This window comes from Chaetodon trifascialis, chromosome 11 (genome assembly GCF_039877785.1).
Source record: "Chaetodon trifascialis isolate fChaTrf1 chromosome 11, fChaTrf1.hap1, whole genome shotgun sequence".
NCBI classification, from domain to species: domain Eukaryota; kingdom Metazoa; phylum Chordata; class Actinopteri; order Chaetodontiformes; family Chaetodontidae; genus Chaetodon; species Chaetodon trifascialis.
The window spans coordinates 26,952,838-26,980,562 of record NC_092066.1 but is presented as its reverse complement, the minus strand read 5'-3'; the positions used below and the strand labels follow the sequence as shown (position 1 = coordinate 26,980,562).

General features: G+C 42.7%; 1 protein-coding gene across 1 annotated transcript in view; it reads left to right on the top strand.

Moving 5' to 3' along the window:
- The window catches only part of LOC139339140 (choline transporter-like protein 5-A), a 167,729-nt gene that overhangs the window by 28,688 nt on the left and 111,316 nt on the right, over nt 1–27,725 (top strand). Inside the window, exon 2 of the mRNA XM_070974623.1 lies at nt 14,877–14,925. Coding sequence (XP_070830724.1) covers nt 14,877–14,925 — 49 coding nt within the window. The remainder of the gene's footprint in view (nt 1–14,876; nt 14,926–27,725) is intronic.

Below are 27,725 nucleotides of genomic sequence, written 5' to 3'. Positions count from 1 at the left end.
GATAATGTGCCAGTGGATCTGAAGGAAGAGGGGTGCTAGCTGGAAGCATACTGGGGGGTGTGGGTGTAAGGGAAATTCTCCTTGTTGCTTGTTGAGAGTTGCTAATTCTCTGAAGAATTATAGACTCGGTGTGATGAATCAGGTCTCCTTAATACATGCAGCATGGAGGGAAGACTCATGCAGAGTGTTCTCTCCAGATCTCCACAATGTCTTGGCTTTTATACTTTTCAACAAAAGGACAGATGGTTATCACACACACACCTGGTAATCATAAACCTTCCTTCAAAGACAACGACCATTTGGGGGAGTTCACTGATCCTGTTTCTTTAGGGTTTATACTATACCATAAACTCCTCAGGTACAGTGAATTGTACCTTTACCTTCCCCCTCTATCCAGTGTCCCCCACTGAATGTCCTTTGATCCTCTTTCTCCCCTCAGTGACAAAGGGCCATAAAGAGTTTTACAATTCATAGACTGATTCCCAGGATTAGTAAGTCATCTAATTCCTACATTCCTCCCTTTTGACACAAAGTGTCAACAACATATTTAGGAATTACATCAAAATATCAAATTTGAAAAATCATCAATACAGATCCCAATAAAAGCAAAACAATGTTACACAAACTTATCATCTGATTCACTATAAGGGTTTCTTGGTGCCCATTCTGATGTAGGGTGAAAATCTGGTTCATCATTATTACTTAGTTCAAAGGGTATTTTAACATGCAGTGATGTTTTCTCTTCCCCAACTACCCCATTTATCCATTCATATATCAGGGCCTGCATACAAGTAAGCGCACATGTACAAAAGCATACAAAAACCAATAAAAACAGGAATGAAACCATGAATTGCCATGGTACCCCAGGGGCCAAAGTGATCAGTTTAAGATTTCAGCATCAAACCCCCAGGGTCTTCGGTCATTCTGTTCAAACAATTGTGTCTTTCTCCTGATCAACTGCTTTATTTTGGCTGTTCTGATGTCATCTTCTTCTGGGGTCTCCTGACCCTGTGTTGGCGGCATGCCAATGCCACTTGCGCCCTTGATGATAATAGTCCATCACCATCCTCTCTGGAGTTCAGCTGGTTGTAGGAATAGCTACCATCTTGCTGCTCAGCTGGAAAGTGCAGTTGGACTATGCTAGCGGTGATGATCAACCACATGATGAAAACTGCAATCAGGATTTTCCACCAGGAACCCTTTTCAGCTTCCTGTCGGCTAAGTTTCTTTCCCATCAAAGTCATCGCAGGGGAAAAGTTTGCACTGCTTCAAGACATGGTTAAGTTCACAACAGTATCTTAGCATGTCATCATCCATTCCTGTCAGTGTTAACTTATTTTGTGGAAAAGGGGTGTTGGTCATTCGCATAGGACGCCCAGTAAGTATCTCATAAGGAGAGAGTCCAGTTGTCTTATGTGGGCGGCCTCTCATGAACATTAATGCAAGTGGTAAAACTTCAATCCATGAAAGACTAGTTTCTGCCATTAACTTTGTCAATTTTGTCTTCAAAGTCTGATTAGCCCTTTCCACTGCCCCTCCACTAGCTGGGTGGTAGGCACAATGTGTTTTCAGATTTATTCGGAGGCTGTCCGAAAGGCTCTGAATTACATTGTTAACAAAATGAGATCCATTATCACTAGTTAACTTGGATGGAAGTCCCCATCTTGGGATTACTTCTCTCAACAATGCTTTTGCAACTGAGACAGCTGTGGCATGTTTACATGGGAAACACTCAATCCATTTTGAAAACATGTCAACAATAACAAGGCAAAATTTGTAACCCCTACATGGAGTAAGTTCAATGAAATCCATCATTAAATGTTCAAAAGGACCCTCTGGTTTAGGATGGGCTGACAAGGGCATTGTTTCCCCTCTGCCTACATTGCTTGTTGCACAAATTAAACATTTTTTGCAAAAATTTTCAGCAAATGCTGAAAATCCTGGTGCATACCATAATCTATTTACAATATCCATCATCCCCCCTTTTGATACATGGTCAGGACCATGTATCAATTTTGCTAGGAAAGGGAATATGGATTTTGGGAGAACTGGGAGGCGGTTAGAGTTCACCCAGACTCCGGTTGGCAGTACATTACACCCTTTTCGTCTCCACAATGCTTTTTCATAATTATCAGCTCCTGTTTGCAGCAAAGAGACATCATTAAGAGAAAAAACATCATGTTGGACAGCCAAAGGCATCTGCAAAATGGGGGAGACAGGTGAGAGAGCAGCTGCTTTCGCAGCAGTATCTGTGGCTGCATTACCCTGTGACACAGGGTCAATAGATCTTGTGTGGGCTTGACATTTGCATACTGCTATTGAGGTTGGTAGAAGTAATGCAGACAAAAGGTTAATAATGAGACTTCTATGAGCAATTGGTTTGCCTGTAGAAGTAAAGAAACCACGGTTTTTCCACAAAGCATGGAAGTTGTGGCAGACATTAAATGCATATTGAGAATCTCTGTAGACTGTGATGGTTTGTCCTTTTCCTAGAATGAAAGCACGGGTTAGTGCAAACAATTCTGCTGCCTGAGCAGATAGGTTATTAGGTAATTTGGCACTTTCAATCACATTATGGTTCGTACATATAGCATACGAAACACAAGGGGAACCATTTGAGGGGTCCCTCGTGGCAGAACCATCTACAAAGAAAACACAGTCAGGGTTAGACAGGGGTGTGTCAGACAGCGCATCACGTGGCTTTGACACAATGTCAACCACCTCTAAGCAAGAATGAGGTTCTCCATCTTCGGTTGTAGGAAGTAGAGTTGATGGATTAAGGACAGTACAGCGTTTTAGAGTCACATGTGACATTGTTAGTAGAACATTTTGCCAATGCAGTAGTCTTGCTGGTGCTAGGTGAGCAGTTTTTGCTTGAAGAATGAGGGAGTGAACAGCATGGGGAACATGCACAACAAGAGGGCACATAGCAACAATGTCAGCTGTGGCCATAACTGCTTCAGTGGCGGCTGCTACAGCCCTTAGGCACGCTATCATAGCCCTTTCTGTTGTGGAAAGTTGTTTTGAATAATAACCTATTAGACGCTGTCTGTCACCATGGGACTGTCAGGACTACTGACATAAAACCATCACGTTCAGGCACAAAGAGATTGTAAGGAATGGTAGGATTTGGGAGTCCTAAACAAAGTGAGCTAGATAAAGCTTGCTTTAGCTCAGTAAAAGCTGTTTCTGCATCAGAAGTCCAAGTCAAAGAGTCAGTCATAGTCAAATGTTTTCCTCCATGTGTGATGTCATACAGGGGTTGGGAGATCTCCACAAAATCATGAATCCATGGACGCCAATAGCCTGCTAAACCCAAAAAAGACATCATCTGCTTTTTTGTTTGTGGTTTTGGAACATCCAAGAAGGCCTGGATGCGATCCGGACCTAATTTGCGACCCTCCGGAGTGATAATATGGCCAAGATAACGCACTGATTGTGCAACAAGCTGCAGCTCGTCTTTTGAAACTTTGTGACCGTTTTCTGCCAGAAAACAAAGCAATGCCACTGTGTCAGCTTGACAATTTTCCCGTGTAGAACACACTAGAAGATAATCAATATACTGAATAAGTGCACTGCCACACACTGGCTGCCAATGCGACAGGTTTTCAGCTACAGCCACCATAAACAAAGTGGGGCTGGAAGCGAAACCTTGTGGCATCTGCATCCAAGTGTAACATTTACCATTGTAAATGAAAGCAAACGAGAATTGTGAGTCAAGGTGAACAGGAATGCTGAAATGTGCATTTGCTAAATCAATAACTGTAGGTCAACAGGAGTTTGCCAGAACCTGTGACATTAGTGTTACAGGATTAGGTACAATTGGGGCTGGATGTTGAACAGCTTCATTTACTACCCTGAGGTGTTGGACTGGTCTCCAACCCCCATTTGTTTTCTTTACAGGCGACATGGGGGTGTTACATGGTGAATTAGGGCTTTCCACAATGGCACTTTCATTTATGTATGACAGGAGTAATGATTGTCATTGGTGGTATATGACAACTATTTCATCAGTGTTGTCATGAGTGTCGGGGTGTGTGCGAATGTGTGTGTATGCTGCTCAATGCTCTGACCTGCCTCCGCTGTCTCCTATGGCTGTGTTACTGGGAGTCCTGGAGAATGAACATAGTCCTTTAGTTGGTGAATGTGTCCAGGAGCTGGTCTGTTGGAAAGTCTCGGGGGTTGCATAATTCTGTGAGATGTGCCCATCGCCTTCACATCTGTAGCATCTCAACTTGCCATCCAGCTGTCTTTGAAATGCTGGCTGTGGGCCCAGTCTTCTTCTCCCTCTGCCTTTCTGGTGAGACCATTTTCTTTGCCCAAGATGTTGTGAGCCCCCCTATAGTCTTTTGCAGATCAGGTAGCTCCTCAGCAATCTCCTTCAGTTCATCTGGATGCCATTGCCTGTACACAAGCACCTCTGGATCCCAATGTGCATGTGCCTCGTCACCCGTTAGTCGTGGTTGGGGGTTGGGAAACACCATCATAGGCATGGGGTATACTGCTGTAGACAGAGACTTCTTGGGAGAAGCAAGGTTAGTCTGCTGATTTTTTTTTTTTTGATGAATCAAAGAGAGAGCAGACAGGTCAGGGTACAATGCTTGTTCTTCCTTCTCCCCCTCAGAGTCTTTCTGGTGGCTTTTAGTTGCAGGGGTGGACCCCCAGCTGAGGAGTTGTCCCTTGAGAAGGAGGGGCTGCAGGCACGGAGACAGAGTATGGGGGAGGCAGAGTCATTTCCCTATTCCTTGCCCTACATTTCTTCTCCTTTCTTTCACACATACTCTCTTCTTTCATGTCTTGTTTTAACATCAATCCTGCTACTGACTTCGCTTCCTTCATTTCTGATAAGCTTGTCAGTTCATCTTTCTCTACCCTACTTTCTTTTCCCTGCATGTTTTCTCCTACCAATATTCTACACCTTCTTAAACAATCAGTACTTAATGTGCCTATCAATGGAAACACCCCCTCAGTGACATGGTGCCAAAGTGGAACATCCTCAACCACATTTCTTCCCCATTTTTCTGCCATTAATTTAGCAGGGCCTGTGAGAGAGTCAGGTAATGGTTTTAATTTCCCCGTTTTGTTCCCCATAATTCTAACTGACTCACTACTGGAACAGGTGTGCTTTGGACTTTCAATGGGCTTACCAGTCACACAAACTTCACAGTCACACTGATCTTCCCATACAAGTATGGTTGGATCTTATCAAACACACATTACCTTGGAGCAACTCATTCAGCCAGGTGGTTTGTATGACACAGTCCGAGCAACGCACCCCTTTAGTATGCATGCATACTAGACACTGAACGAGTCACAACAAAGTTTAATTTCTGCATTATTTTACAGTTTCTCCACTCATACGCCCATTCTATATTATGATATATGATATTAGTACAGTAGTATACTATATATATATATATATATGTATGTATGTGTGTGTGTGTGTGTGTGTGTGTGTGTGTGTGTGTATATATATATATATATATATATATACACACACACACACACACACACACACACACACATATACATATACACACATATATATATGTATATATGTATGTATGTATATATATATATATACACACACACACATACACACATACATGCATATATATATATATATATATATACACACACACACACACACACACACACACACACACACACACATATATACATATATACATATATATATATATATATATATATTCATAACACCGTACTCACCTAGTAAAATAGATGGAGCATCCACTGTCCGCCACCTGTGCCCGACCTTAGGCGGGATCCTGTCCTCCGTTTGTCGGAACGGAACTTTCCCTGAGTCTTATGAGACTCCTGCTGGCAGTTGACCCTCAGTCCAGGCTCAGGTGTCGATCAGTAGAGCGTCCATCCCATCCTCATCGCCAAATGTAAGAGAAATTCTCCTTCTTGCTTGTTGAGAGTTGCTAATTCTCTAAATAATTATAGACTCGGTGTGATGAATCAGGTCTCTTTAATACATGCAGCATGGAGGGAAGACTCATGCAGAGTGTTCTCTCCAGATCTCCACAATGTCTTGGCTTTTATACTTTTCAACAAAAGGACAGATGGTTATCACACACACACCTGGTAATTATAAACCTTCCTTCAATTCAATTTCAATTCAATTTTATTTGTATAGCGCCAAATCACAACAGAAGTTGTCTCAAGACACTTTCCATATAGAGCTGGTACAGACCAAGCTCTTTTATCTACAAAGAAACCAACAATTTCAAAGACAACGACCATTTGGGGGAGTTCACTCATCCTGTTTCTTTAGGGTTTATACTATACCATAAACTCCTCAGGTACAGTGAATTGCGCCTTTACCTTCCCCCTCTATCCGGTGTCCCCCACTGAATGTCCTTTGATCCTCTTTCTGTATCGATTCTAGCTGCTTCTAACTAATTTTGAGCGTCTCTTGTCTCCCTTCCTGCTTCTCTAACAGCCTTTTCCATTTTTAATTTAGCCTCCTGGCTAGCATATGAAGCTCTCACCTTAGCAGCTTCTGCTTTAGCTCTGGCACGAGCTGCAGCTGATGACAACGATGTCATGTAGTTCTTAGCACTTGTTGCTGCTCACTTGTTGCTAGCTGCCATCTTGATCACTTTGAAACATTGAGTGCCGCCTTTTCACTGTAATGCACTGTAAACATTACCCTAGACACAATGAACTGCAGCCAATATACTGTTTTTAACTGTATAACAGCCAAAATGTCTGTTTTTTTGACTGTAAATAAAATATACTTTTAAATATACCTATTATGTATGGAGGGGCTAGGTTCCTGAAGCATTCCTGAGGTGTTTAACTGCCTGGGTGTGCTCGAGTGCCGCCTTGGTCCACACCTCCCTGATCCTCTTGACATGGTCTGTGACAGCAGGAACAGCAATCTCTGCCTCCTGAGAGGGGAACAGCGGGGGTTGATAGCCTAGAGAGACTTCGAAGGGGGAAAAACCACTGGCAGAGGATGTGAGTGAACTGTGAGAGTGTTCGACAAATGGGACAAGAGTGCTCCAGCTGGTGGGGTTCTCAGATCATATGCACCTCTGAGCAGTCTCCAGGTCTTGGTTGGCTCTTTCTGTCTGCTCGTTGGATTGTGGGTGGAAACCAGAAGTGAGGCTCAACGTGGCCCCCAAAGCTTTCGCAAAAGTTTTCCATTTTTAAGAAATGAACTGGGGGCCACAGTCAGAAACGATATCAGAGACGAAACGATACTGTGGATTCTGATGACATGTTAAGTGAGTTCAGGGTTTCAATGGCAGACAGTAGTTTTTTAGAGGAATGAAAATGTGCTGCTTTGGAGAAACGGTCAACTATAGTGAGTATGGTGGTTTTACTTTTAGAGGGTGGTGACCCTGTAACGAAGTCCAAAGCAACATGTAGTCTCCAAGGTCTCCCAGGAACAGGCAGGGGGTGGAGAAGTCCAGTCAGCGCCTTGTGAGAGGCTTTGTTCTGGTCACAGGTGGTGCAGGCAGCCACATACTCACAGGCATCAGCCTCCAGTGATGGCCATCAGAAGTGGCATTGTAGTAGATGGTATGGTTGGCTCTGGGATGGCAGGTGAGGTTGGTGGTGTGGGTCCAGTCTAAGACCTGGGAATGGATGGTTTGAGGGACAAAGAGTTTGTTATTAGGTCTGTTACCTGGGTCAGGATGTTGTTTCTGGGCGTGACGAACCACCCCCTCAGTCTCCCATGTGAGAGCGGCTATGACCTGTTCGTCAGGCAAGATGGTATCAGACACAGCCTCAGGCTCAGTGGAGGAGGACTGTGGGGAGGGAGCATCAGGTTTAGTATTTCTGGATCCAAGTCTGTAAGTGAGAGAAATATTTAAGCAGCTGAAAAACAGAGCCCATCTAGCCTGACGAGAGTTCAGTCTCTGAGCAGCCTTGATGTAGCCGACATTTTATCATCGGTCCAAAACATGAATGGTTGCTCAGTTCCCTCTAGCCAGTGTCTCCACTCCTCCAGGGCCAAATTAACAGCCAGCAACTCCTGATTTCCTACGTCGTAGTTGCGTTCTGCAGGAGAGAGACGACAGGAGAAAAAGGCACTGGGATGCAAACGATTCTCGGGACCCGTATACTGAGACAGTACCGCCTCCACCCCCATATCAGAGGCATCCACCTCAACAATTAATTGCTTTTCTGGGTTTGGTTGCACAAGCACCGGGGCTGAGGTGAAAAACCCCTTAAGCTTGTTGAAAGAATTGTTTGCTTTGGTTGACCAGCTACACTTCACCTTGGAAGAAGTCAGCGTCAGTGGAGTGGCAATTTCACTGTGGTACAAACCTTCGACAAAAGTTACTGAAGCCCAGAAATCGCTGCAACTCGGGTCTTTCGGGTCTCCAGGACCGGTCACTGTTCAACTGCCTTAACATTCTCAAGGTTGGCTTTGAGACACCCCTCCTGGATGATGAAGCCTGGGAAAGATAGAGTCAGTGTGGAATTCACATTTCTCAGCTCACAAAGAGTTGATTATCTAATAGTCGGGAATTCGAATGCTGAGTTAACTAAGGGTAGAGGGTACTTATTTTTTTTTTTTACAATGATGTCATTTAGTCAATGCAGGGCATAAGGGTCTTGTTTTTCTTGGAGACATAATAGAAGCCTGCCCCTAGCGGTGAGGATGAGGGTCTAATGACACCTGCAGCCCGAGAGTCTTTGTTGTACTGTTTCATCGCCCCTATCTCCGGGCGTGAAAGACTGTAAAGCCGACTGGTGGGCAGAGGTTGCTTTCCCCAGTCATCCTTCCCATAGTTGGTTGTTGATTAACGTGGCAAGACCCACTAGAGCTGACAAGGTGGCGGGCTGATCCTGAGTTGCCAGTTCATCTTGGAGTTGTTTGGTTAATCCCCGGAGGAGCACCCCCCGCAGCACCGTGTCGTTCCAGCTGACGTCTGCAGCCAACCCAAGGAATTCCACAGCATAGTCCGCAGCTGGTCAGTTTCCCTGTGAGAGTCTCAAAATATGACTGGAGGCGTTACCAGAATAGTTTGATCAAAGACTAATCTCATCTTTCTCTCGAACTCAGCAAATGGCAAAGTTCTTATGTCACTGTTAGCTTTCAGTGCCTCGGCCCACATCAAAGCCTTGCCTCGCAATAAACCCAGCATGTAATGTACTTTGGCTTGGTCAGAAAGTAATGAGCGGGGTTTCTGTTTGAAAACCACACTGCTTTGAAGCAGAAACCCCCGACAATGGTAGTTTCCGTCGAAAGGATCAGGATGAGTACCCAGGGAGTAGTCAGAAAACTGAGTTTCAGTAGACACAGACAGTAGCTGTAGGTGGTGGTGAAGAGAACCAGACATCTGTGTCATGTGTAGTGAAAGTTTGGTGACTTGAGCAGCCATGTGTTGGTGCCATTCACACAATCCGTGGAGCAATTGCTCAAGCTGTCCTAAGAAAATACCTTGACTATAATTACAATTAGTCATTTGGCAGACGCTTTTATCCAAAGTGATGTTCCATCTGCGCACGTATTCTCCCCCATCACCAGTGAACATCCAGGGAAGGGACATTGAGATGGTGACATCTTATAAGTACCTGGGTGTTCATCTGAACAACAAACTGAACTGGACTCATAACACCATTGCACTTTACAAAAAAGGAAAGAGCAGACTCTATCTGCTCAGGAGGCTGAGGTCTTTTGGGGTGTGTGGGGCACTCCTGAAGACCTTCTATGACTCTGTTGTGGCCTCTGCCATCTTCTACGGTGTAGTCTGCTGGGGGAGCAGCATCACAACAGCTGACAGGAAGAGGCTGGACAAACTCATCAGGAAGGCCAGCTTTGTCCTGGGATGCCCTCTGGAACTGGTGGAGGACGTGGGGGAGAGGAGGATGACAGGCAAGCTGTCCTCCATGGCAGTCAGTGATTCCCACCCCCACCAACACACACTCACTGCACTGAGGAGCTCCATCAGTGATAGGATGCTACATCCAAAGTGTGTGAAGGAGCAGTATCACAGGCCATTCCTTCCTGCAGCTGTCAGACTGCACAACAAAAACTGCTCCAAGTAATCTGCAAATTGTCTGTAAATCATCTGCAAATTACCTGCAATAATCTGGGAAGTAATTGGTGAAATAATCTGTGCAATCCATCCTGTACATAGCAGTCTGCAAATACAATTTATAATTTAAGATACTGTTTATTTTTATTACGCTCTCTTGTATATACTTTTGTCTAATCTTTCTTTCACTGGTGCTGCTGTAAATTGGAATTTGCCCTTGCGGGACTAATAAAGGTATATTGAATTGAATTGAATTGAATTGAATTGAATTGAATTGAATTGAATTGAATTGAATTGAATTGAAATGAATTGAATTGAATTGAATCGTTTATATCCCCTCCTCTGCCAAACCAACGTAGGCATGTGACATCATTCACTCCGCCATAGCCCGTCTGTTGAGTTTGCACAATGTCTGTCAGCTGGAGAATGAACTTATGGTACCAGCCCACCATTCCCAGAAATCTCTGGAGACCCTTCACATCTCTGGGAGCTGGGTAGGCTGGGATGGCTTTAGCCTTTTCTAGGTCAACCTCAACCCCTTTACCTGAGACTACATGCCCCAGGATGGTAAGTTGAGTCTGGAGAAGATCAATCAATTAATCAATCAAACTTTATTTGCATAGCACCTTTCATACATAAAAATGCAACACAAGGTGCTTGACAAAAGATAAAAACATAAAATAGCAATAACATAGCAAATACCCCCCCCCATCACACCCGCAGACCTACATCATGCACACGCACACACACACACACACACACACACACACACACACACACATACACACACACACACACACACACACACACACACACACACACACACACACACACACACACACACACACACACACACACACACAAATAAAAATAGAAAGATATTTTTTGACTAACCATTCAGAAGTGTCCTGCTGAATTCTCTGAGTCTGAAGTTCTGTTGGAGCCTACCCTCCTTCAGGATCCGATTCAGGTTCAAAGATGTATGGTTGAACTACTGAAGTAACTTTCACACAGGTAGTGCTACATGAGTCTTCGCTACCCCCGTTACCATGGTAACATGGGTGGGGCAGCAGCAGCTCATTTGCATTTAAAGCTTTAAGGCTACCAACACCAGAAACAACACAATCTGAAAGGGACTGAAACAGGGAAATAGAAGGAGGCAAGAATCTCTTTTCCTAAAGGCTGTTTCCAGCATACAGCTTCAAAAACATGTTTTATGGAAATCACAGACCTATGTAACTTATTGAAAAAGCCTCACAATATGTCACCTTTAAAATGCTTTGCTTATAGCACATCAAGAATTCCCAGAGTCTCTTACAGTAGGTTCCTTTCAACCACACATACAATATAAAAAAAATATGATGCAATCCCGCTCCCGGGCCTTCACTCTGTAACAATTCTCCTAGGGCTACTATGCTTGACTCTAGGTCACGGGCAGATTGGATGTGCGTGATGTTAATTCACCCCCAGGGACTAGTCAGTCAAACTAAACACATGGATTTCAAACACAAACATGAACCAAATCACAACCAAAATCAATGTTGAAATTATTAAGTAACAAAAATGCTTCAGAAAGTTCTGATTCCAGAATTTATTGAAATGAAAGCAAACTTAAATCGCGTCTGCTGTGGGATGGCTCAAACAAAGACAGTGTGATGCGGTCGCCTGCAAACAATTTCAAAACAAAATCAACACATACACTCAGTTCAAACCTTAGGGTTTTCTACAATTCATTAATCAGAATCAGAATCAGAAATCCTTCATTAATCCCCAAGGGGAAATTGTTTTAGTTGCAGTGCTCCTTACAAGAATGGAATTAGAATAAAATTAGAAAAAGAAAGAAAAGAGAGAGAACTACATATATAAAAAGAAAATATAAAACAAAATATTTATATTGAGAATATATATATAAAACAAAATATACCACAAAACATAGAACAGAATATAAAACAATATATATATATATACTGAGAAAAAATAAACAGTATATACAAACGGGTGTGCAAAGTATGTGCAAAGTAATACATACAGATCTGCAAAGTATTACAAACGGATATGCAAAGTAACAGATGTTCAAGTAACGGATGTGCAAAGTTTAGTCAAATATGTAACAGCATGAGTGAAAAGTCCAAGGGCCATTCAGAGGGAGGAGTTGCACAGGTTTATGGCCACAGGCAGGAATGATTTCCTGTAGCGTCCAGTCCTGAGTTTAGGTGGGATGAGTCTCTCACTGAACGTACTCCTGAGCCTGGCCAGCACATCATGAAGTGGGTGTAAGACATTGTCCATGATAGTCCATAGCTTAGTCAGCATCCTCCTCTCTGACGTCACCGTCAGAGAGTCACATTCCATCACCACAACGTCACTGGCCTTGCGGATCAGTTTGTTGAATCTGTTGGCATCTGCCATCCTCAGCCTGCTGCCCCAGCACGCAACAGCATAGAGAATAGCACTTGCCACCACAGACTCATGGAAAATCCTGAGCGTAGTCCAGCAGATGTTGAATGACCTCAGTCGCCTCAGGAAATAGAGATGACTCTGGTCCTTCCTGTAGAGAGCGTCAGTGTTCTTTGCCCAGTCCAGTTTATTGTTAGTATGTACCCCCAGGTACTTGTAATCCTCCACAATGTCCACACTGACCCCCTGGATGGAAAGAGGGGTCACCCCAGTGCCTGGTTCTCCTAAGGTCCACTACCAGTCCCTTAGTCTTTGCCACATTAAGTTGCAGATGGTTCTGTTCGCACCATGTGACAAAGTTGTCCACAGCAGCCCTGTACTCCTCCTCATCGCCCTTGCTGATACATCACTATCGCAGAGTCATCAGAAAACTTCTGAAGGTGGCAGGTCTCTGTGCAATTGTTGAAGTCCGTGGTGTAGAGGGTGAAGAGGAAGGGAGAGAGAGTGTTTCTGACCACTCTGTCTGGCACACAGCGTTGCAGGCACACATACTGTGGTCTGCCAGTCAGGTAGTCCACAATCCAGGACACTAGGGGGGCGTCCACCTGTATCGCTGTCAGCTTGTCACCCAGTAAACCTGGACAAATGGTGTTGAATGCACTGGAGAAGTCAAAAAACATGACCCTCACAGTGCTAAATAAATTAATCCTGATGAAAGTTCGATTCCCATAAGTCCATATGTTCATAAGTCCAAGTCCAAAGAAAGGAACAAACAAAAAAAGCTCAGCTTAGAGAGGCAGGTGTGTGGTAAGTGCCGTAGCTTTGCTCTGTAAAAAAAACTGTGCTATCTTCAATTCAATTCAATTCAATTTTATTTGTATAGCGCCAAATCACAACAGAAGTTGTCTCAGGACACTTTCCATATAGAGCTGGTACAGACCAAGCTCTTTTATCTACAAAGAAACCAACAATTCCCCCATGAGCAAGCACTTGCCGACAGTGGCGAGGAAAAACTTCCTTTTAAGAGGCAGAAACCTCGAGCAGAACCAGACTCTGGGTGGGCGGCCATCTGCCTCGACCGGTTGGGTGAGAGAGGAAGAGCAAGAGAGGGAGAGTGAGACAGACAGACAGACAGACAGACAGACAGACAGACAGAAATGCAGTCAGAGAGAGAGAGAGACAGAGACAGAGACAGAGAGATCTTCTCTTCCACTTCCTATCTTACCTGATCCGTCTCTTTGGCAACCAGGTCCAGCTTGTGATGCTGCAGAGGCCCACTTCAGACCCCCCAAAACAATCGATACCTTGGTTTTAATCCACAATCCAAGGAAAGTAGATTGAGTGTCCTCCCATGCCGCTGACCTCCAAACGCTCTCCTCCTCCTCTCTCTCTCTCGCTTCTGCGACCAATGTTACTTACCCTTTTACCACATCTGAAGCACTCAGAAAATAAAATTAACAATTAATAACAAAGAGTCTTTTTCATAGTGCATTGTGCCTGTGTTGCAGGAATATGGTCATTGATAATACTCATTACATAAAAAAGGTAATGGGAGATGACAGTCATCCATCCATCCATTTTCAATGGAATTTGAACATGCATTTTCTATGCCGCTTATCCCTTTTGGGGTCGCGGGGGGGCCGGAGCCTATCTCAGCTGTCAACGGGCGAGAGGCGGGTTACACCCTGGACCGGTCACCAGCCGATCACAGGGCACATACACACAACCATTCACACTCACACCTAGGGGCAATTTAGAGTCAATGAGCATGTTTTTGGTCTGTGGGAGGAAGCCCGGAGAGAACCCACGCATGCACGGGAAGAACATGCAAACTGAGAAAGGCCTGACCTGGGAATCGAACCTGCAACCTTCTTGCTGTGAGGAACGCGCACTACTGGCTGCGCTACCGTGCAGCCCAGATGATAGTCAGATACAAACATTCACATTCTTCTCCATCTCAAAAAACCTTTCACAAGGTGGACCTAGGCAACCATTACAATCGCTCTATCGTTGTGCTTAGTGCTTCTACACCCACTGGTGGTCCTGCTTCCTGTTAGTGTCTGAGCATGTACAGAGACTGTGTCCTTTGGATCCATCATTGTCAGATGATTGAATTGTGGACAGACAAATAAGTCCACTTATGAGTTTCACACCTAGCAGATGATGTTACCTCTTTTGCATTCATTTTCAGTGAAACAAAAACAGGTTCTAGTTCAGGTAGTCTTCTACCTAACAAACAACATGTGAGTGTCACAGGCTTGAGATGTGAAATAACCAAGAAGACAATACTTTTGAATGTGTCTTGCCTGACTGGGACCAGTCGACTGTGACCAACCATGTAACTAACCACACACACTTTTAAGCCACTGTATTATCTACCCCTCTTCAGGCATTGATTTGATTCAGTTTAGCCTAAATCCATTAAACCATTTTATTTTTTGTTTCTTCCAGGAGAACCACACAGGTTTGATCCTTCTTTCAGAGGACCAGTCCGTCGAAGGTAACTCCCTACTTCCTTCTTTGCATATAAAGCAAATCTGTCTATTCTGTCCAAACTTTGTTCCATCCACACTAAGCGGACCAGTTTTTAAAACACTGTGTCTTCAATAATATTTCAAATCAAATCAAGTTTCACTGTTATATACAGTCATTTGCAGTACAACACATAGTGACATTCTTAGGGGCTCCAAAACAAATCTAACAAATAGATAAATAAAATAAGGATGAATCTAACAGTAGAATCTAGTGTATCAAATAAAACAAAAATAGAAATATATAAAATACAGTAAATACTAATGGTGGAACAATGAACTATGATTTTCAACGTTGAGTATGCATTTCAGAAGATTAAACAATTTAACTGGTGCATTTTTAAATTACACTACATTTCCCCCCTTTGTGACTGTAAACAAGTAGACAAGTCACAGCGTTGGCGGTTCTACCATGCTACTATTAACAGGGATCCTGAACAACTAAGAAAATGTAAACATTTTCTAAGAAGAAAAATGCAGCAAACCTCTTACCAATGATAGTGAGGCGTAAACACTTTGAACTTCGAATATCATACTTCCATACATGAGATGGCACGGTGGGACAGCAGGTAGTGCGCATGCCTCACAGCTACAGGGTTGGCGGTTCGATTCCCGGGTTTCACAGACCAAAAATATGCTCATTAGGTTAATTGGTGACTGTAAAATTGCCCAAAGGTGTGAGTGTGAATGGTTGTGTGTTTGTGCCCTGCGATCGACTGGCGACCGGTCCAGGGTGTACCCCGCCTCTCGCCCGTTGACGGCTGGGATAGGCTCCAGCACCCCCGCAATCCCGAAAGGGATACACGGTATAGAAAATGGATGGATGGATGGATACATGAGATGACTATACAATGTCTATTCAATAGATACCTCTGCGTGGATACACATATTTCTGGTAGCTCTTTTTTGTCCCAATTCGCACATACAACCATGGGACTCTTTTTTACATCGGCCATACAGTAATCTGCAAATTAAACCCGGTACATGCTAAGGAGTTACTCGACCTCGGCCGGTTTCCAGACGACCCCCACTACTGTAGCGCACCCGCAGAGGAAGCACCGCAGGCGGTGCAAGAGGAGGCGGAAGAAGGGAAAGCGCGGGGGTATCCCAACCAGGCTAGCGGCAAATCCACACAAGCCGGCTGTACCATCTATCGTACTCGCCAATGTATGCTCCTTGGACAACAAACTGGACTATATACACCTTCTGAGATCAACCCAGCAGACCGTGAGAGAGTGCTATGTTTTCGTCTTTACGGAAAAATGGCATATCTGCCATCCAGCTGGAACAGCTAACATACTACCGAGCAGACAGAGCCCTCATTGAAGGAGGTAAGACCTGCCGCGGTGGGGTCTGTGTTTATATCAGGGATGCTTGGTGTCAAGACGCTGTGGTGATTTGTAGACACTGTTCACCCATCGTGGAGTTTATGATCATCAAGCCTCTGTTAATGTCCTGTACATATAGCAGTATTGACAATAATGTTGACATGACTTGACATGACTCATTCAGCTCATTCAGCAACAGGCTGATCTATCCCACTGCAACACAGAGTGACAGAATTTATTTTATTTTATTTTATATTAGAAGTAAGTATCTACTTTTGCTCCTTCTAACTCTTAAGTATATTACCTTTCTTGTTTTTCATTTTTATTCAGGGGCATTTGTAACAAAAGAATTTCCATTTCCATTTGATAACTGTTGTTCAAACTACTATGATAGTTTCTGTCCTGCGGGCTAAAAGATACCAGATGTCACTGATAGCTAGACCAGTAGGGGGTTGGACTTACGTTAATGAGATGCAATAAGCAGCATTGTGTTACCTGGCTCCCCTGGTAGGTGAGAATCTTTCAGGCTGGATTTCACACTAAACTAGCTTGAGGAGTGTCTACATACATCCTTTTAGAATCTGTAAATAACTCAAAATGCCCCCCAGGAGACTTGCTGCTGGTTTGCTCATGGCTGGTCACATATGTGTGTGCCATGTCGTCATCTGTTATTGTTACCTCTGGGTTTACATTGTTCTGGATCTGGAGAAGGAATTGTCCTGGCAAAAATCTTGTTGCTCTTTTTATTTTTATCTTATCTTTTTATCTCCCAATTAATAAATCGCTGTTGGTTATACCAAAGGAAGTTCACCCATCTACTGTTTCGTGCTATCCATCAGTTTAGGAAGGGGCCTACATATGATAGCCATCCTGTACCATGTCCTGATTTTATCCAATGTTCGCTTACAGCTTTATGATTGTCTGGCACTCCTATAGGCTCTTGGTTCCATGCTACATACATTTTATCTTATGGTTTCCATGATTCACCTATGCTTCGACGGGTTCTAGTTCTGTTTGTCCGGGTTTTGTTATTTTCTCGTGCTGCAATCATCGTGATTTGCCCTGTCAGCATAACTGGCGCACACATCCCTGTCCAATTGTATGGTCATTGTGTAAGTCACTTTCACCTGTTGATTGCTGTCACATAGCCAGAATATATCTGCCAGCAATAGTGTACCATTTTGTAACGAAGGGAACCCATATTGAACTTAAACTGTGTAGTTTTCTATAATTCCTAATGACCACTGTCCGTCTAATATTATTTGTTCACATTGTATCATTGCTTTACTTGTAATGCTGTATGTAACATAGGCGTCACGATAAGACTGGTTCTGTTTCCTATTCTGCCTTGGGATGAGCAGCCACCTGTAAGATGCAAGCCATCTTTTACTATGTTTACTCTTACTCCTGGTTCACTGGTGCTGGCTTTTGTTGCATTTAAGGACAGCTGGGTTATGTTTTTAGTCTTTTTCATCATTTTGTTATTGAGCTCATTCATCTGCTTCTTAATGTCATTTCCTCTTGCTATGCAGAAGGGATGCACCACCTCCTTTGTTATTTTGGTGAGGGGTGGTGTCCACGATTCAAATGTACTATTCAATTGCCTGGGACAGCTTTTCAGGCTCTTCATTTCTGTTACACAATAAGCAAAGCAGGTAGTCCGATTTTTACATGTTTTCTTATCTATTCCTGGGATATGTAATGCAAGCACTTTGGCTGACCTGTCTAGCTGAATACTTCATCCACTGATAAAACACATTGGTTTCCCATCCCAATATTTCATCCTGATCTAACAGCTCCTTTACACTTCTGGTTTTATGTTTTTTTCAGTATGTTTAGGATCAATTTATTTGCTTCTTCAGCAGTCATGGTTTCGTGCAAATATACTTCTGTGCATCGACTTGGGGACATTGCACCTTCACTGCCACCACCCCTTCCATCAGGCACTATTTGTGGATTATTTCTGTGTTAAATGTTATGCTATCTGGTCCTAATATCAATGTTTGTAGTGAGCTGATTTGACATATGTGAGTGTCTGTAGCCAGGGCACATTCTACGATCTTTCTTGTTCTGTTGTACTTCTTACTGGTTGATCTTTTATACTGAGGAGTATTAGGCTCACTCCTATGGCCAGTATAATCAAAGCTCTCCAGCTAGTCATCTGGAGACCTGTCCTGTTCTCTGGGTAGCCAATTGAAAAAGCTAAGTGGGTCAAGTTCTGGTGGAAATGTCTGTGATGACGTCCCTTCTCCTGCACCAGTGTTGACCTAGGGGTGCCCTCATCTTCTCCCCTTGCACTAGGTGTTGGTCAAGGGATGTTTTCATCATTTTCCCCTGTACCGTCTTCAGGAGACTGTCTGGGTTGCAGTGAACCACTACTTGTTGAATCTCTACTCTCACGCCCTCTCCTCTCAGCCAGTCTCTGTGATCGTCTTTCTCCTTGTGGCTCTTGGGACTGTCTTTCTTCCAGATGGGAGGCGTGGCCATCCCTTTCTGGTCCCCCTTGGGAGGCATGGCTGTCCCTCTGGCTCTGGCTGTCTGGCTCTCTGGCTCTGCTGCAGTGGTTTAGATGAAACCAAACTTTCTTACCCTCTACCTTCAGTGCAGTTAGGGTAGCTAGGATAACCTTAAGGCATCCTTCTCGTCTGGCTTGGTCCCACTTCCGTTTGAATACCTTCACGTAGACCCAATCTCCAGGCATGATCTTCCTCAGCGGCTCTGGGATATCAGCATTCCTCTCCTCTGAAACAAATTTCATCTGTTGGAACACAGCTCTATGTATTTGCGTTAGGTGTCTCAGATAGCAGGTCAGTTCTCTTTCACATTGCTCAAGTGGTCCCTCATACGTCCCTTTATAAAAGGGGACTGGCATCGGTCTCCCTGTGAGTGCCTCGTGTGGTGTTTTTGTCAGTTAGCTTGTGTTCGCATAGGCATTAAACCGAGTGGTAGTGCATCTACCCAGTTGAGCTTTTATTGGCTGTCTGCCATAATTTTTGCAAGCTTTGCTTTCAGCGTGTCATTCACTCTCCCTGTGACTGTGGACACATCCAAACTTCTGTTTGATGCCTAGCATCTTTAGAGCTACTTTTATTGTTTCTGCTACAAATGCAGCTCCATTGTCTCCTTTGGATATTGTGTCTGGGAAGCCAAATCTTGGAAAAACTTCTTTGCACAGAAACTTTGCTGCTGCTCTAGCGTCTGGACCTTCAGTTGAAACTGCTTCTACCCATCTACTAAACCTGTCTATCACTACTAAAACGTTCAGATACATGTAGTCCATTATTAAAGATTGAAAAGGAACATCTGGTGGTGGAATATGTGGTGCCGTAAATGATTTCCTTATATTATATTGTGCACATACCTCACACTCCTGTAGTGTTCTGTCAACCATGGCTGCGAAAAACCTTTAAAGTTGACCAGACCATTTCAAGTTTGGGCAGGAGCTGAACAATCCATACATAACTTGACAGTTGATAACCATCTGTGGCACACGGACAAAGGGATTAAAGGCCTGCTAAAAGTCAGAAGAAAGCTATCGACGCAGAAGGGGATCCTCGCAAAATAGCAGAGGAAGCTTTTTGGAAAACAGTGTAGCAGCTGAAGCAGGAAAGGACCTTAGCTAAAAGTGCTTTCACCAAGGTAGCCAACTTCCTCAGCAGATGGGCCCAGAGCATGACTGAGGCTGAACTGTGAGATGAATTCAGCAGGCTCGTCTCTGAAGCTTGAAACGTCAGTGAAGCAAATGAATGAATACAGAGCTGGCCTTCTAGCAGACATTGAAGCCAACACAGCTGATGGTGAGGAAGTAAAGCTTGACCAGCAATAGGAGGCTGACCTGGAGAAAACAATTGCTGATTATCAAACAAGATTGGATGAGATCAGAAGAATAGTTCAAACCAACCTATGGTCCAAGTATGATCAAGACAAATTATTGACTGCAATCCAAGATGCAGAGAGAGTTTGTAATGATGTTTCTACAATGCCTGTCACTGCTGTAAATTGTGGATATGAGATGCAATTCACCTTTATGACGAAGCTGGTTCAGAAAGCCTGGTGGCTTGGGAGGTTTGGATCCCAGCAAAGGAGAAAGCTGACCTACAGGGCAGAGTAAAAGGGCGTAAGAACTGAGAACAGAAAAACAGCTGAGGAGGGATCCTGAGTGGCAGGCTGCCTACACAGCTCAAGTGCATGAGATGGTGGAAAGAGGTGCAGCAAAGAAACTCACCGAAGTAATAATTGTAAGAATTAATGTTGTAATACTGTTGAGGTGACTCTTGTCTTCCTTGTTTGACCGCGAGAGCAGCTGTTAAGCCTGTTTGGGAAAGAGGATCAGAGAATTCTTTCAGCAATGTTTCACAGAGCAAGTCATAATCATTTCTGACACAGTCGGGCTGTCTTTCAATGAACGTGCTGACCTCCCAGTTAGATGTCACCTTGATTAGATAGATTTTATCATCAACAGTGGCACCTGGAAACTTACGAAGATAAAACTTGATGTCTTTGAGATATTGGCTGGTTTGATCTGAACCACCAAGGTTTGGTTCAAACTGAGCTATATTACGAGCAATCTTGTCTAGGTCTCTATCTGTAGGCCCATGCGCCATATAGTTAAAGGTGGCTGGATTAGGACGCTGAGTGGGGCTTTCTCTTACACAATTGGGTGAGAGCCTCCTACTCCTCAGGTCATAAGCAGGTTCCAACGGCACTCGTGGGGAGGAAGCATCCCTTTGGATGTTTTCAAGCAACTTAATGTCTTTCTTCTCTTCTTGGAAGGAATCATCAAGGAATGTTCGGCGCCTTTGTTTATGTCCAAAAGGAGTTTGCTTCCATCAGTTTTTGCTGGTGGCGTGCTTCACTAGCTTGTTCCTCAGCCTGCATCAGTTGTAGACGCATGTCTTGGATGTACTTTTGATCAGATTCTGCAGATTCAGCTTGGAGTTGCATTTAGTGCTCGAAGTGTTCCACCTTACTCTCGGATTCCTTGAGAAGTATTTTATTCAGGTCTTCTTTCCAGACAGTCTTTTACTTGGGCTAGTTCTGACTCACGTTCGTAGAGAGTGTCCTCCAGACATCTAACCTCAGTTCTCAATAGAAATATTTCCTAATTTTCTTGTGACTCGTCAGTGGAGACCAGCATCTGTATTTGCCCTTCTACCTCAAGCAGAGGTTGTTTCTGGGTTTCATTCTTTTCCTGCAGGCCTTAAACCTCGTGTTTGTAGGCTCTTAGCCTCTCTTCTGCTTGTTTTAATAACTTATACGCATGCTTGAGCTGGGCAGTCACCACCACTCCTATGCTTCCAAGCGTTTTAGACTAGTCTTTACTCCTAACTTCATCACTCACTACTGGAGTGGTTAACTGTGACATGATAGCGTCTAAGCCCTTGGGGTCAGCAGTATATATTTGGTCTAGGTATACAGGTAGCAAATCTCCGGTCAGATCCATTAACGCTAACTCCAGGCTATCGGGATGGTCCGTACTACTGGAGTGTTGAGAATGATCTGAATCAGCCATGTTGAAGTCTGGTTTTAACCGTGTTAGAGGGCAGCTTGGTTAAAAGAGTTTGAGCTTGTGTGTGTCTTCAAGAAACCAAAAATAAAAACACAATAGCATAAAAGTAAAATTAACAAATGGTTAAGTTCAAGAAACAAGTGTAGAAATTTTTTTAAAAAGTTTTTTAAAATTTTTATTTATTTTCTAAAATGTTAACTTTATTTATTTCAAATTTTCTTTAGCATATAACAAAATTTATAAATGATTAAATTCAGTAACTAAGCAAGTGTGTAAATTTCAAAGTTTATTTACTGTTATTTTATTTATTTAAGGTGTTCTTTATAGGTATACAGGCATACTTCTGGCTTTGTTTGAGAATTTGCCAATTCAGTTTAAAACTCCAATTTCAAAATTTAATTTGATTCTTTGATCCAATCAATTAAATGAGTGAAATGATGCTTTATTTGTTGTTTGAATTTGGGAATAATTTACTGTATTAGCGGTTACTTAAATAAATAAATAAGGAGGAAATCTGTAATGGAACTATGACAATGCGTTAGGGTCAGCAAGCATAGACTTAGTCTATGAACACTGCATGAATGATAATACCAAACTTTGAACTGAAAGCAATGGTCAAATTGTAAGTGGCAATCAACCTGACTGAAATAAGGAAGAAAATGATTAAATGAGTAATTGGAATTTAGAAGAGATTAAATGAGAAAAATATGATACAGTTGGGTTAATACAGATTACACTATCATGAATTGCACACACAAATTGAAAAACACACATCAAACTCAGTTAACAGAAGTGTCCACAAGAGGGAGGTATTATGTTTCTGTCTTTCTTAAGGGGTTAACCTCACCCAGCCAGCAGGGGCGCTGTGGTTATCTTTACACACAGTAGAGGAAGACAAGGGTCCAATACACTGGAATTACTAAGAGTGGCGCTGGAGAGTTGAAAGAAATGCTCTGAGCAGCAAGCGAAAGAGGTGGGCGCATTTAGCTCCACCCCCCTGAAAAGGACTAGCTGTTCTGGCTGACCCGCGTCAGTAGGGCTCCAGCGCTCATAAACTTCACATCGGCAGATACAACAAGCAGCAGCAGTCTCAAACACACAGTCAGCTTTCACTATCAGAAACCTCAGACAGAATGTTAACCACTTTTAATTCAATTGTCCATTCTCCAATTTCCACATACTCTCAAGTTAACTTTAGCTTCTTAGCAACGGGTTAACACCGAAGGAAGATCCACTCCGACGAATAGTCTGGATAACGGATCTACAGCCACTTGACAGGTGCTGTACAAGTTAAGATTCAACAAGATAAAATAGGCACAGCAGCTTTTCTTTAATTCTCTTTTCAACACAGGTCCTTTCAGACCCTCAGATCGGCACTTCGGCTAAGCCTAATTCACTGGACTGTAATCAGATCGCTATTATGATCATTCAATAAGAGTTCACTCTCGTATCGGCGATTCACTGCATTCACCAAACCAACAGATGCTTCTTTTAAACGTTCACAAATGACCGCCGTTGATCACAACTTTTTATCGGCCGTTCATCGCATAAACAAGCTAGCAATCGCTTCTTTTAATTCTCACACTGGACCAGCGTTGGTCACAACTTTTATTAAAGCAAATCAAGAGTCTATGTTCTTTACCAAGGCGGATGTCCACTGTCCACTAACCCTAACCCTAACCCTCCACTGTCAAGCAGTCGTCCCTTATCAGGTAGCTAGTCTGATACAGAGATATGTAGAGTCTGTATTAATCAAAACTTGCTGGAACCTTGCAGCCAAACTGAACTAATACAGGACACATTTATAACCCTGGAACATCACAGTTATACTGTGCCAACAGGCTTTTCAATATTAATAGCGTACGGCATGCATGTGATTCAAACACTTCAATATTCCATCAGAGCTCAAAATATCATCAGAATCCAGTTAATTTACACTGAAAGATAAGAACACATATATAGCTTGTACACAGGGTTGAAATGCTCGCACACAAAGCCACAGTTCAAAACTGCACAGAAACACAGTTGAGCCAAAACAGCGCACATAAGATTCTCAGTGGAAAGTCAGCACCGATATGATGCGATGAAGCCTTAATTACTGAATAAAACAATTTGAATTCACCTTATGCGGCGGGCACCATAAATATGTAGGGGAATTAACTGAATTTGATGTTGCATTCATTGATAAAATACCGGGGCACCACCTCCCTCAGCTAAGAAGGACTGCAGGGATTAACTGCTATAACGCTGATGAAATACGAACGAACTGAATGAACCAACAGTAGACCAGTCTGATAATCTGAAAGGTAAACTCTAGATACAGGGATCGTTTATATCCAGCTCAAAAGGACACAGTCTAACCACGACTTGAATCAAAGTCTTATTTATTAAACACAATTATAGATAATGAATAATGTATCATGAGTAGTACGACAGAAGATACAGGTGACATGGCATAACACAAAGAGAAACTTATGGCAACACAATGGCAAAATAAGTTTGGCGATAGTCAGAAATAGTTTTAAGGGAATAATATGGACGCAAATGTAAAGTTAAGTGACTGAACGAATAGTTGAGAGAATTTAGGCAAATCAACAGTATCATAACCTCACGGACCAACTCTTATTCAAACCCGCTATGCCTATTTGGTTGGTGGCGTTCCTATCGAGGCCCGCTCCGAACTGGCCCGAAGATGCTTCTAGTGATCGCCTGTAGCTCGATCTGCTCGGCAGTCCGGTGGGAGACCAGGCACACCAAGGTTGAGAGCTGATGTTGGACAGTGATGTTTCAGGAACTGGACTCGATGGCGTCGGTGGCAGACGAGGAATGGCTCCGGGTGATTGTTTTAACCTGAACCAAAGGTTCAACAGCTGGCTGCAGGTTTTCGGATTAGTTGGGCCTGTGAAGCACGATTTTAAACTGATAACAATAAGATTGATAACCTCCTCAATGGCCGGTCGAAAAGTGTCTCCAAAATTATTATTACTTGACTAAAATTTACGGAGAAACTTGAAGAACAAAATGACTGGACAAAACTAAGACAAAGAAGGCTGGAGACTCAGCAAAGAAAACCACTGTAAGAGATGATGAGAAAATTAAGACTGACAGAAACGAGAACAGAATAGAAACTTGAGTTTGTGCTGCATGCTGCAGACGGTATTATCCTCCAAGGCGTGTCTAATCACCAATAGGCTGTCACGCATGTGACACGGCTTTCAGGCGAGCGATGTGATTTCACCTTATAGAGGAGGATTAATTAATGATTCGTAAAAGGGGCTCATCTGCTTCTCACTATGGTCAATCAGATATATTTCAAATGATCCGTTTCCAATGGCATTTCGACCTTGTTCACAACAGCGTTAGACAATTCTTATGAACAAATGACGACATTCAACAATAATCATGATAATAATTTCTTAAACTCATCCTTATATATATATGATGACCCAGGGTATAGCTAACACAATATAACAAAGAGATAAAGAAAGGCAGACTATATTTGCCCGAAATGATTATTACTACTTATCATAATGGTCTTATGTCAAGTATCTAATGTAACAACAACAGCATAACTACAAACCTCTAGATGGCAGCATGGTTCCATGGTCGAATCTCAGACAAATTTTGTAGGAAAGTTAAAATCACAGCTTTGTCATTTTACAACCTAGAATCACTGCATAGGCATTGATATCATCCAGATTATGGGCTTGGCACTGTAAGAAAATCCAAAGTTAAATCAAACATAGAGATTCAATTATCCTGGTGTGTTAGAAAGAAGGCACACAGTTTGCTTCAGGAATGTCTAATTTACAACCCATCAGCATTATCTGATTTTGCAGGTTCCTCTTTTCATTCAGACAGTTTTACCGTTCTTATCTGCCATGGGGCTATCAAGAAAGAACTAGCATTTCCATGAGAAACATAGTGAAGAGAAGGCAAACTTTGATATGAAGGTGTTGGTATTCCCGCTTCCCTGAAAGAGTGTGGAGGAGATGTCTCTAAGCCAGACATCTTGTCTCTCTCCAAATTAGCACCTCCTGCAATAGTTCAGTTGGTCAATAGCTCTTGAAAGTTGGGATGTTTTACAACTCCATTTCTCCTGAAGGAATGCCAAAGAGGAGGAAAGAGGGTCAATTACAGGTCAGTTCTGCTACACCACATTAGTGCCTGTGTTTCTAACGTTCCCCTCCCAAAGAGCCCAGTCTGCTGTGATTGGTCAGCTCTCTGAGGCCTGAGCAACCACAGCCTGTACAGCGGGCTTGGCTGAGGGTGGTGACTGTGTAGTACAATCAGAAGTCCAGATGGCTCCTGGTACAGTTTCCAAAACAGGCTGTGTGCACTTCTCAGTGGATTCAGCATTTTGATATTTTCACTGTATTTATATAGCACTGATTTTGTAATCAAAAAAGATATGGAAATCTCACTTTTAATTGTGTGGGACCTTTAACATAATTCCCTTTCCAGATTTCCAGGTTGGCCAGGGCAGTGTGGATGAGGTGATTTATGGCATCATCTGTTGATCTGTTGCAGCGGTACATGAACTGCAGCCTGCAAAATCAGAGTTATGAAAGAGGTAATGAAGTACTTGACAAGTCTCTCAAAGCGCCTCAGATATCAGAACTACTGACTGGTAGTCATTCAGGCAGCTGGATTGAGGTTTCTTTGGGACAGGGACTCTGTTGACAACTTGAAGCATGTGGGGATAACGGACTTGGCAAGGGAGAGGTTGAAGACAGCGATAACAATGATAACAGATTTAATGATTGTTGGAAACTGTGTTCAAAAACACATCAAGTAGAGTTGCTTCAAACTTAGTTTAATAGGCACATGACGACGATGCACAGTAAGCATGACAGTAGCACCGAACCATGAGCTCAACACCATACTGACCTAGTGCGCATGCGCAGCATACTGATCAGAAACTACGGCATCAGTAACAGATCAATATAGACAGCTGTGAACGTAATGACTGATCTACATCCCCTTACCTTAGCTTACACTCCGTATTACAACAAAATTGTCTAATGACATGCATCCAACTGGCCATATCAAATGTCCAAAATAACTAATCTTCAGTACAACTTATTCAGTAACAGATATGGCATTCAGAAAACATTCTGCTGAAAATGTAAATAATATTATCAGTCAGTCACTATACCAGAACAAGCATAAACATAGTGAAAATAAGAATAATGCCTCAGCATAGTATGATGATACTATGTCAAGTATGATTAGTCTCTGTATTTGGGGTTTGGCTTACTGATAGGACCTGAGCGGGTTCGGTAAGGACACTGTCAAGTGTCTTTAACGCTATGGCTTCCCACACTTGAAAAGGAAGGACTGGATGTGCGACAGGATTTCACTCGTTTTCTTCTTTATTTTTATTTAAGCAGTGAAGAGGAGACAAGGTGAAAAACCTTTAAAACACAAAAAAACCCCAAACAAATATAAATACATATATTTTACAACTGAGTAAAGTAAGCATGTTTTATATCAATATAATCATTAATTAAACACGAACTTAATCAGGTTTTAAGTAAACAGAAATTTAGCCCTAGATTTTTAAACAATGTTTTAAATTAACTCATTTTACCCAAATTATTTTATATGGATTTTACACAAATTAAACAGATTTTATTTTGTTATTTTTTAACAGTTTTTTAGCTTTCTTCCCATGAATTCAAATAAAGCAAACTTATTTGACTGCCACTCAAACTATTTTAAATAAAGGTTTTAGCAAACAATGAACTACTTTCTGTCTAATTATGTAAGATAAATAAATGTTAATTCAAATAAACAGGTAATCAAAAATAACACAAATTGCACTTAAGCTGCATTTTTTTCTTTTACTCACACAAATAATAATAATACTAACTTAAACAAGCAGGCAGTACAATTTACACGTGTCTTCAGCAGCAGTGTCCGACAATTC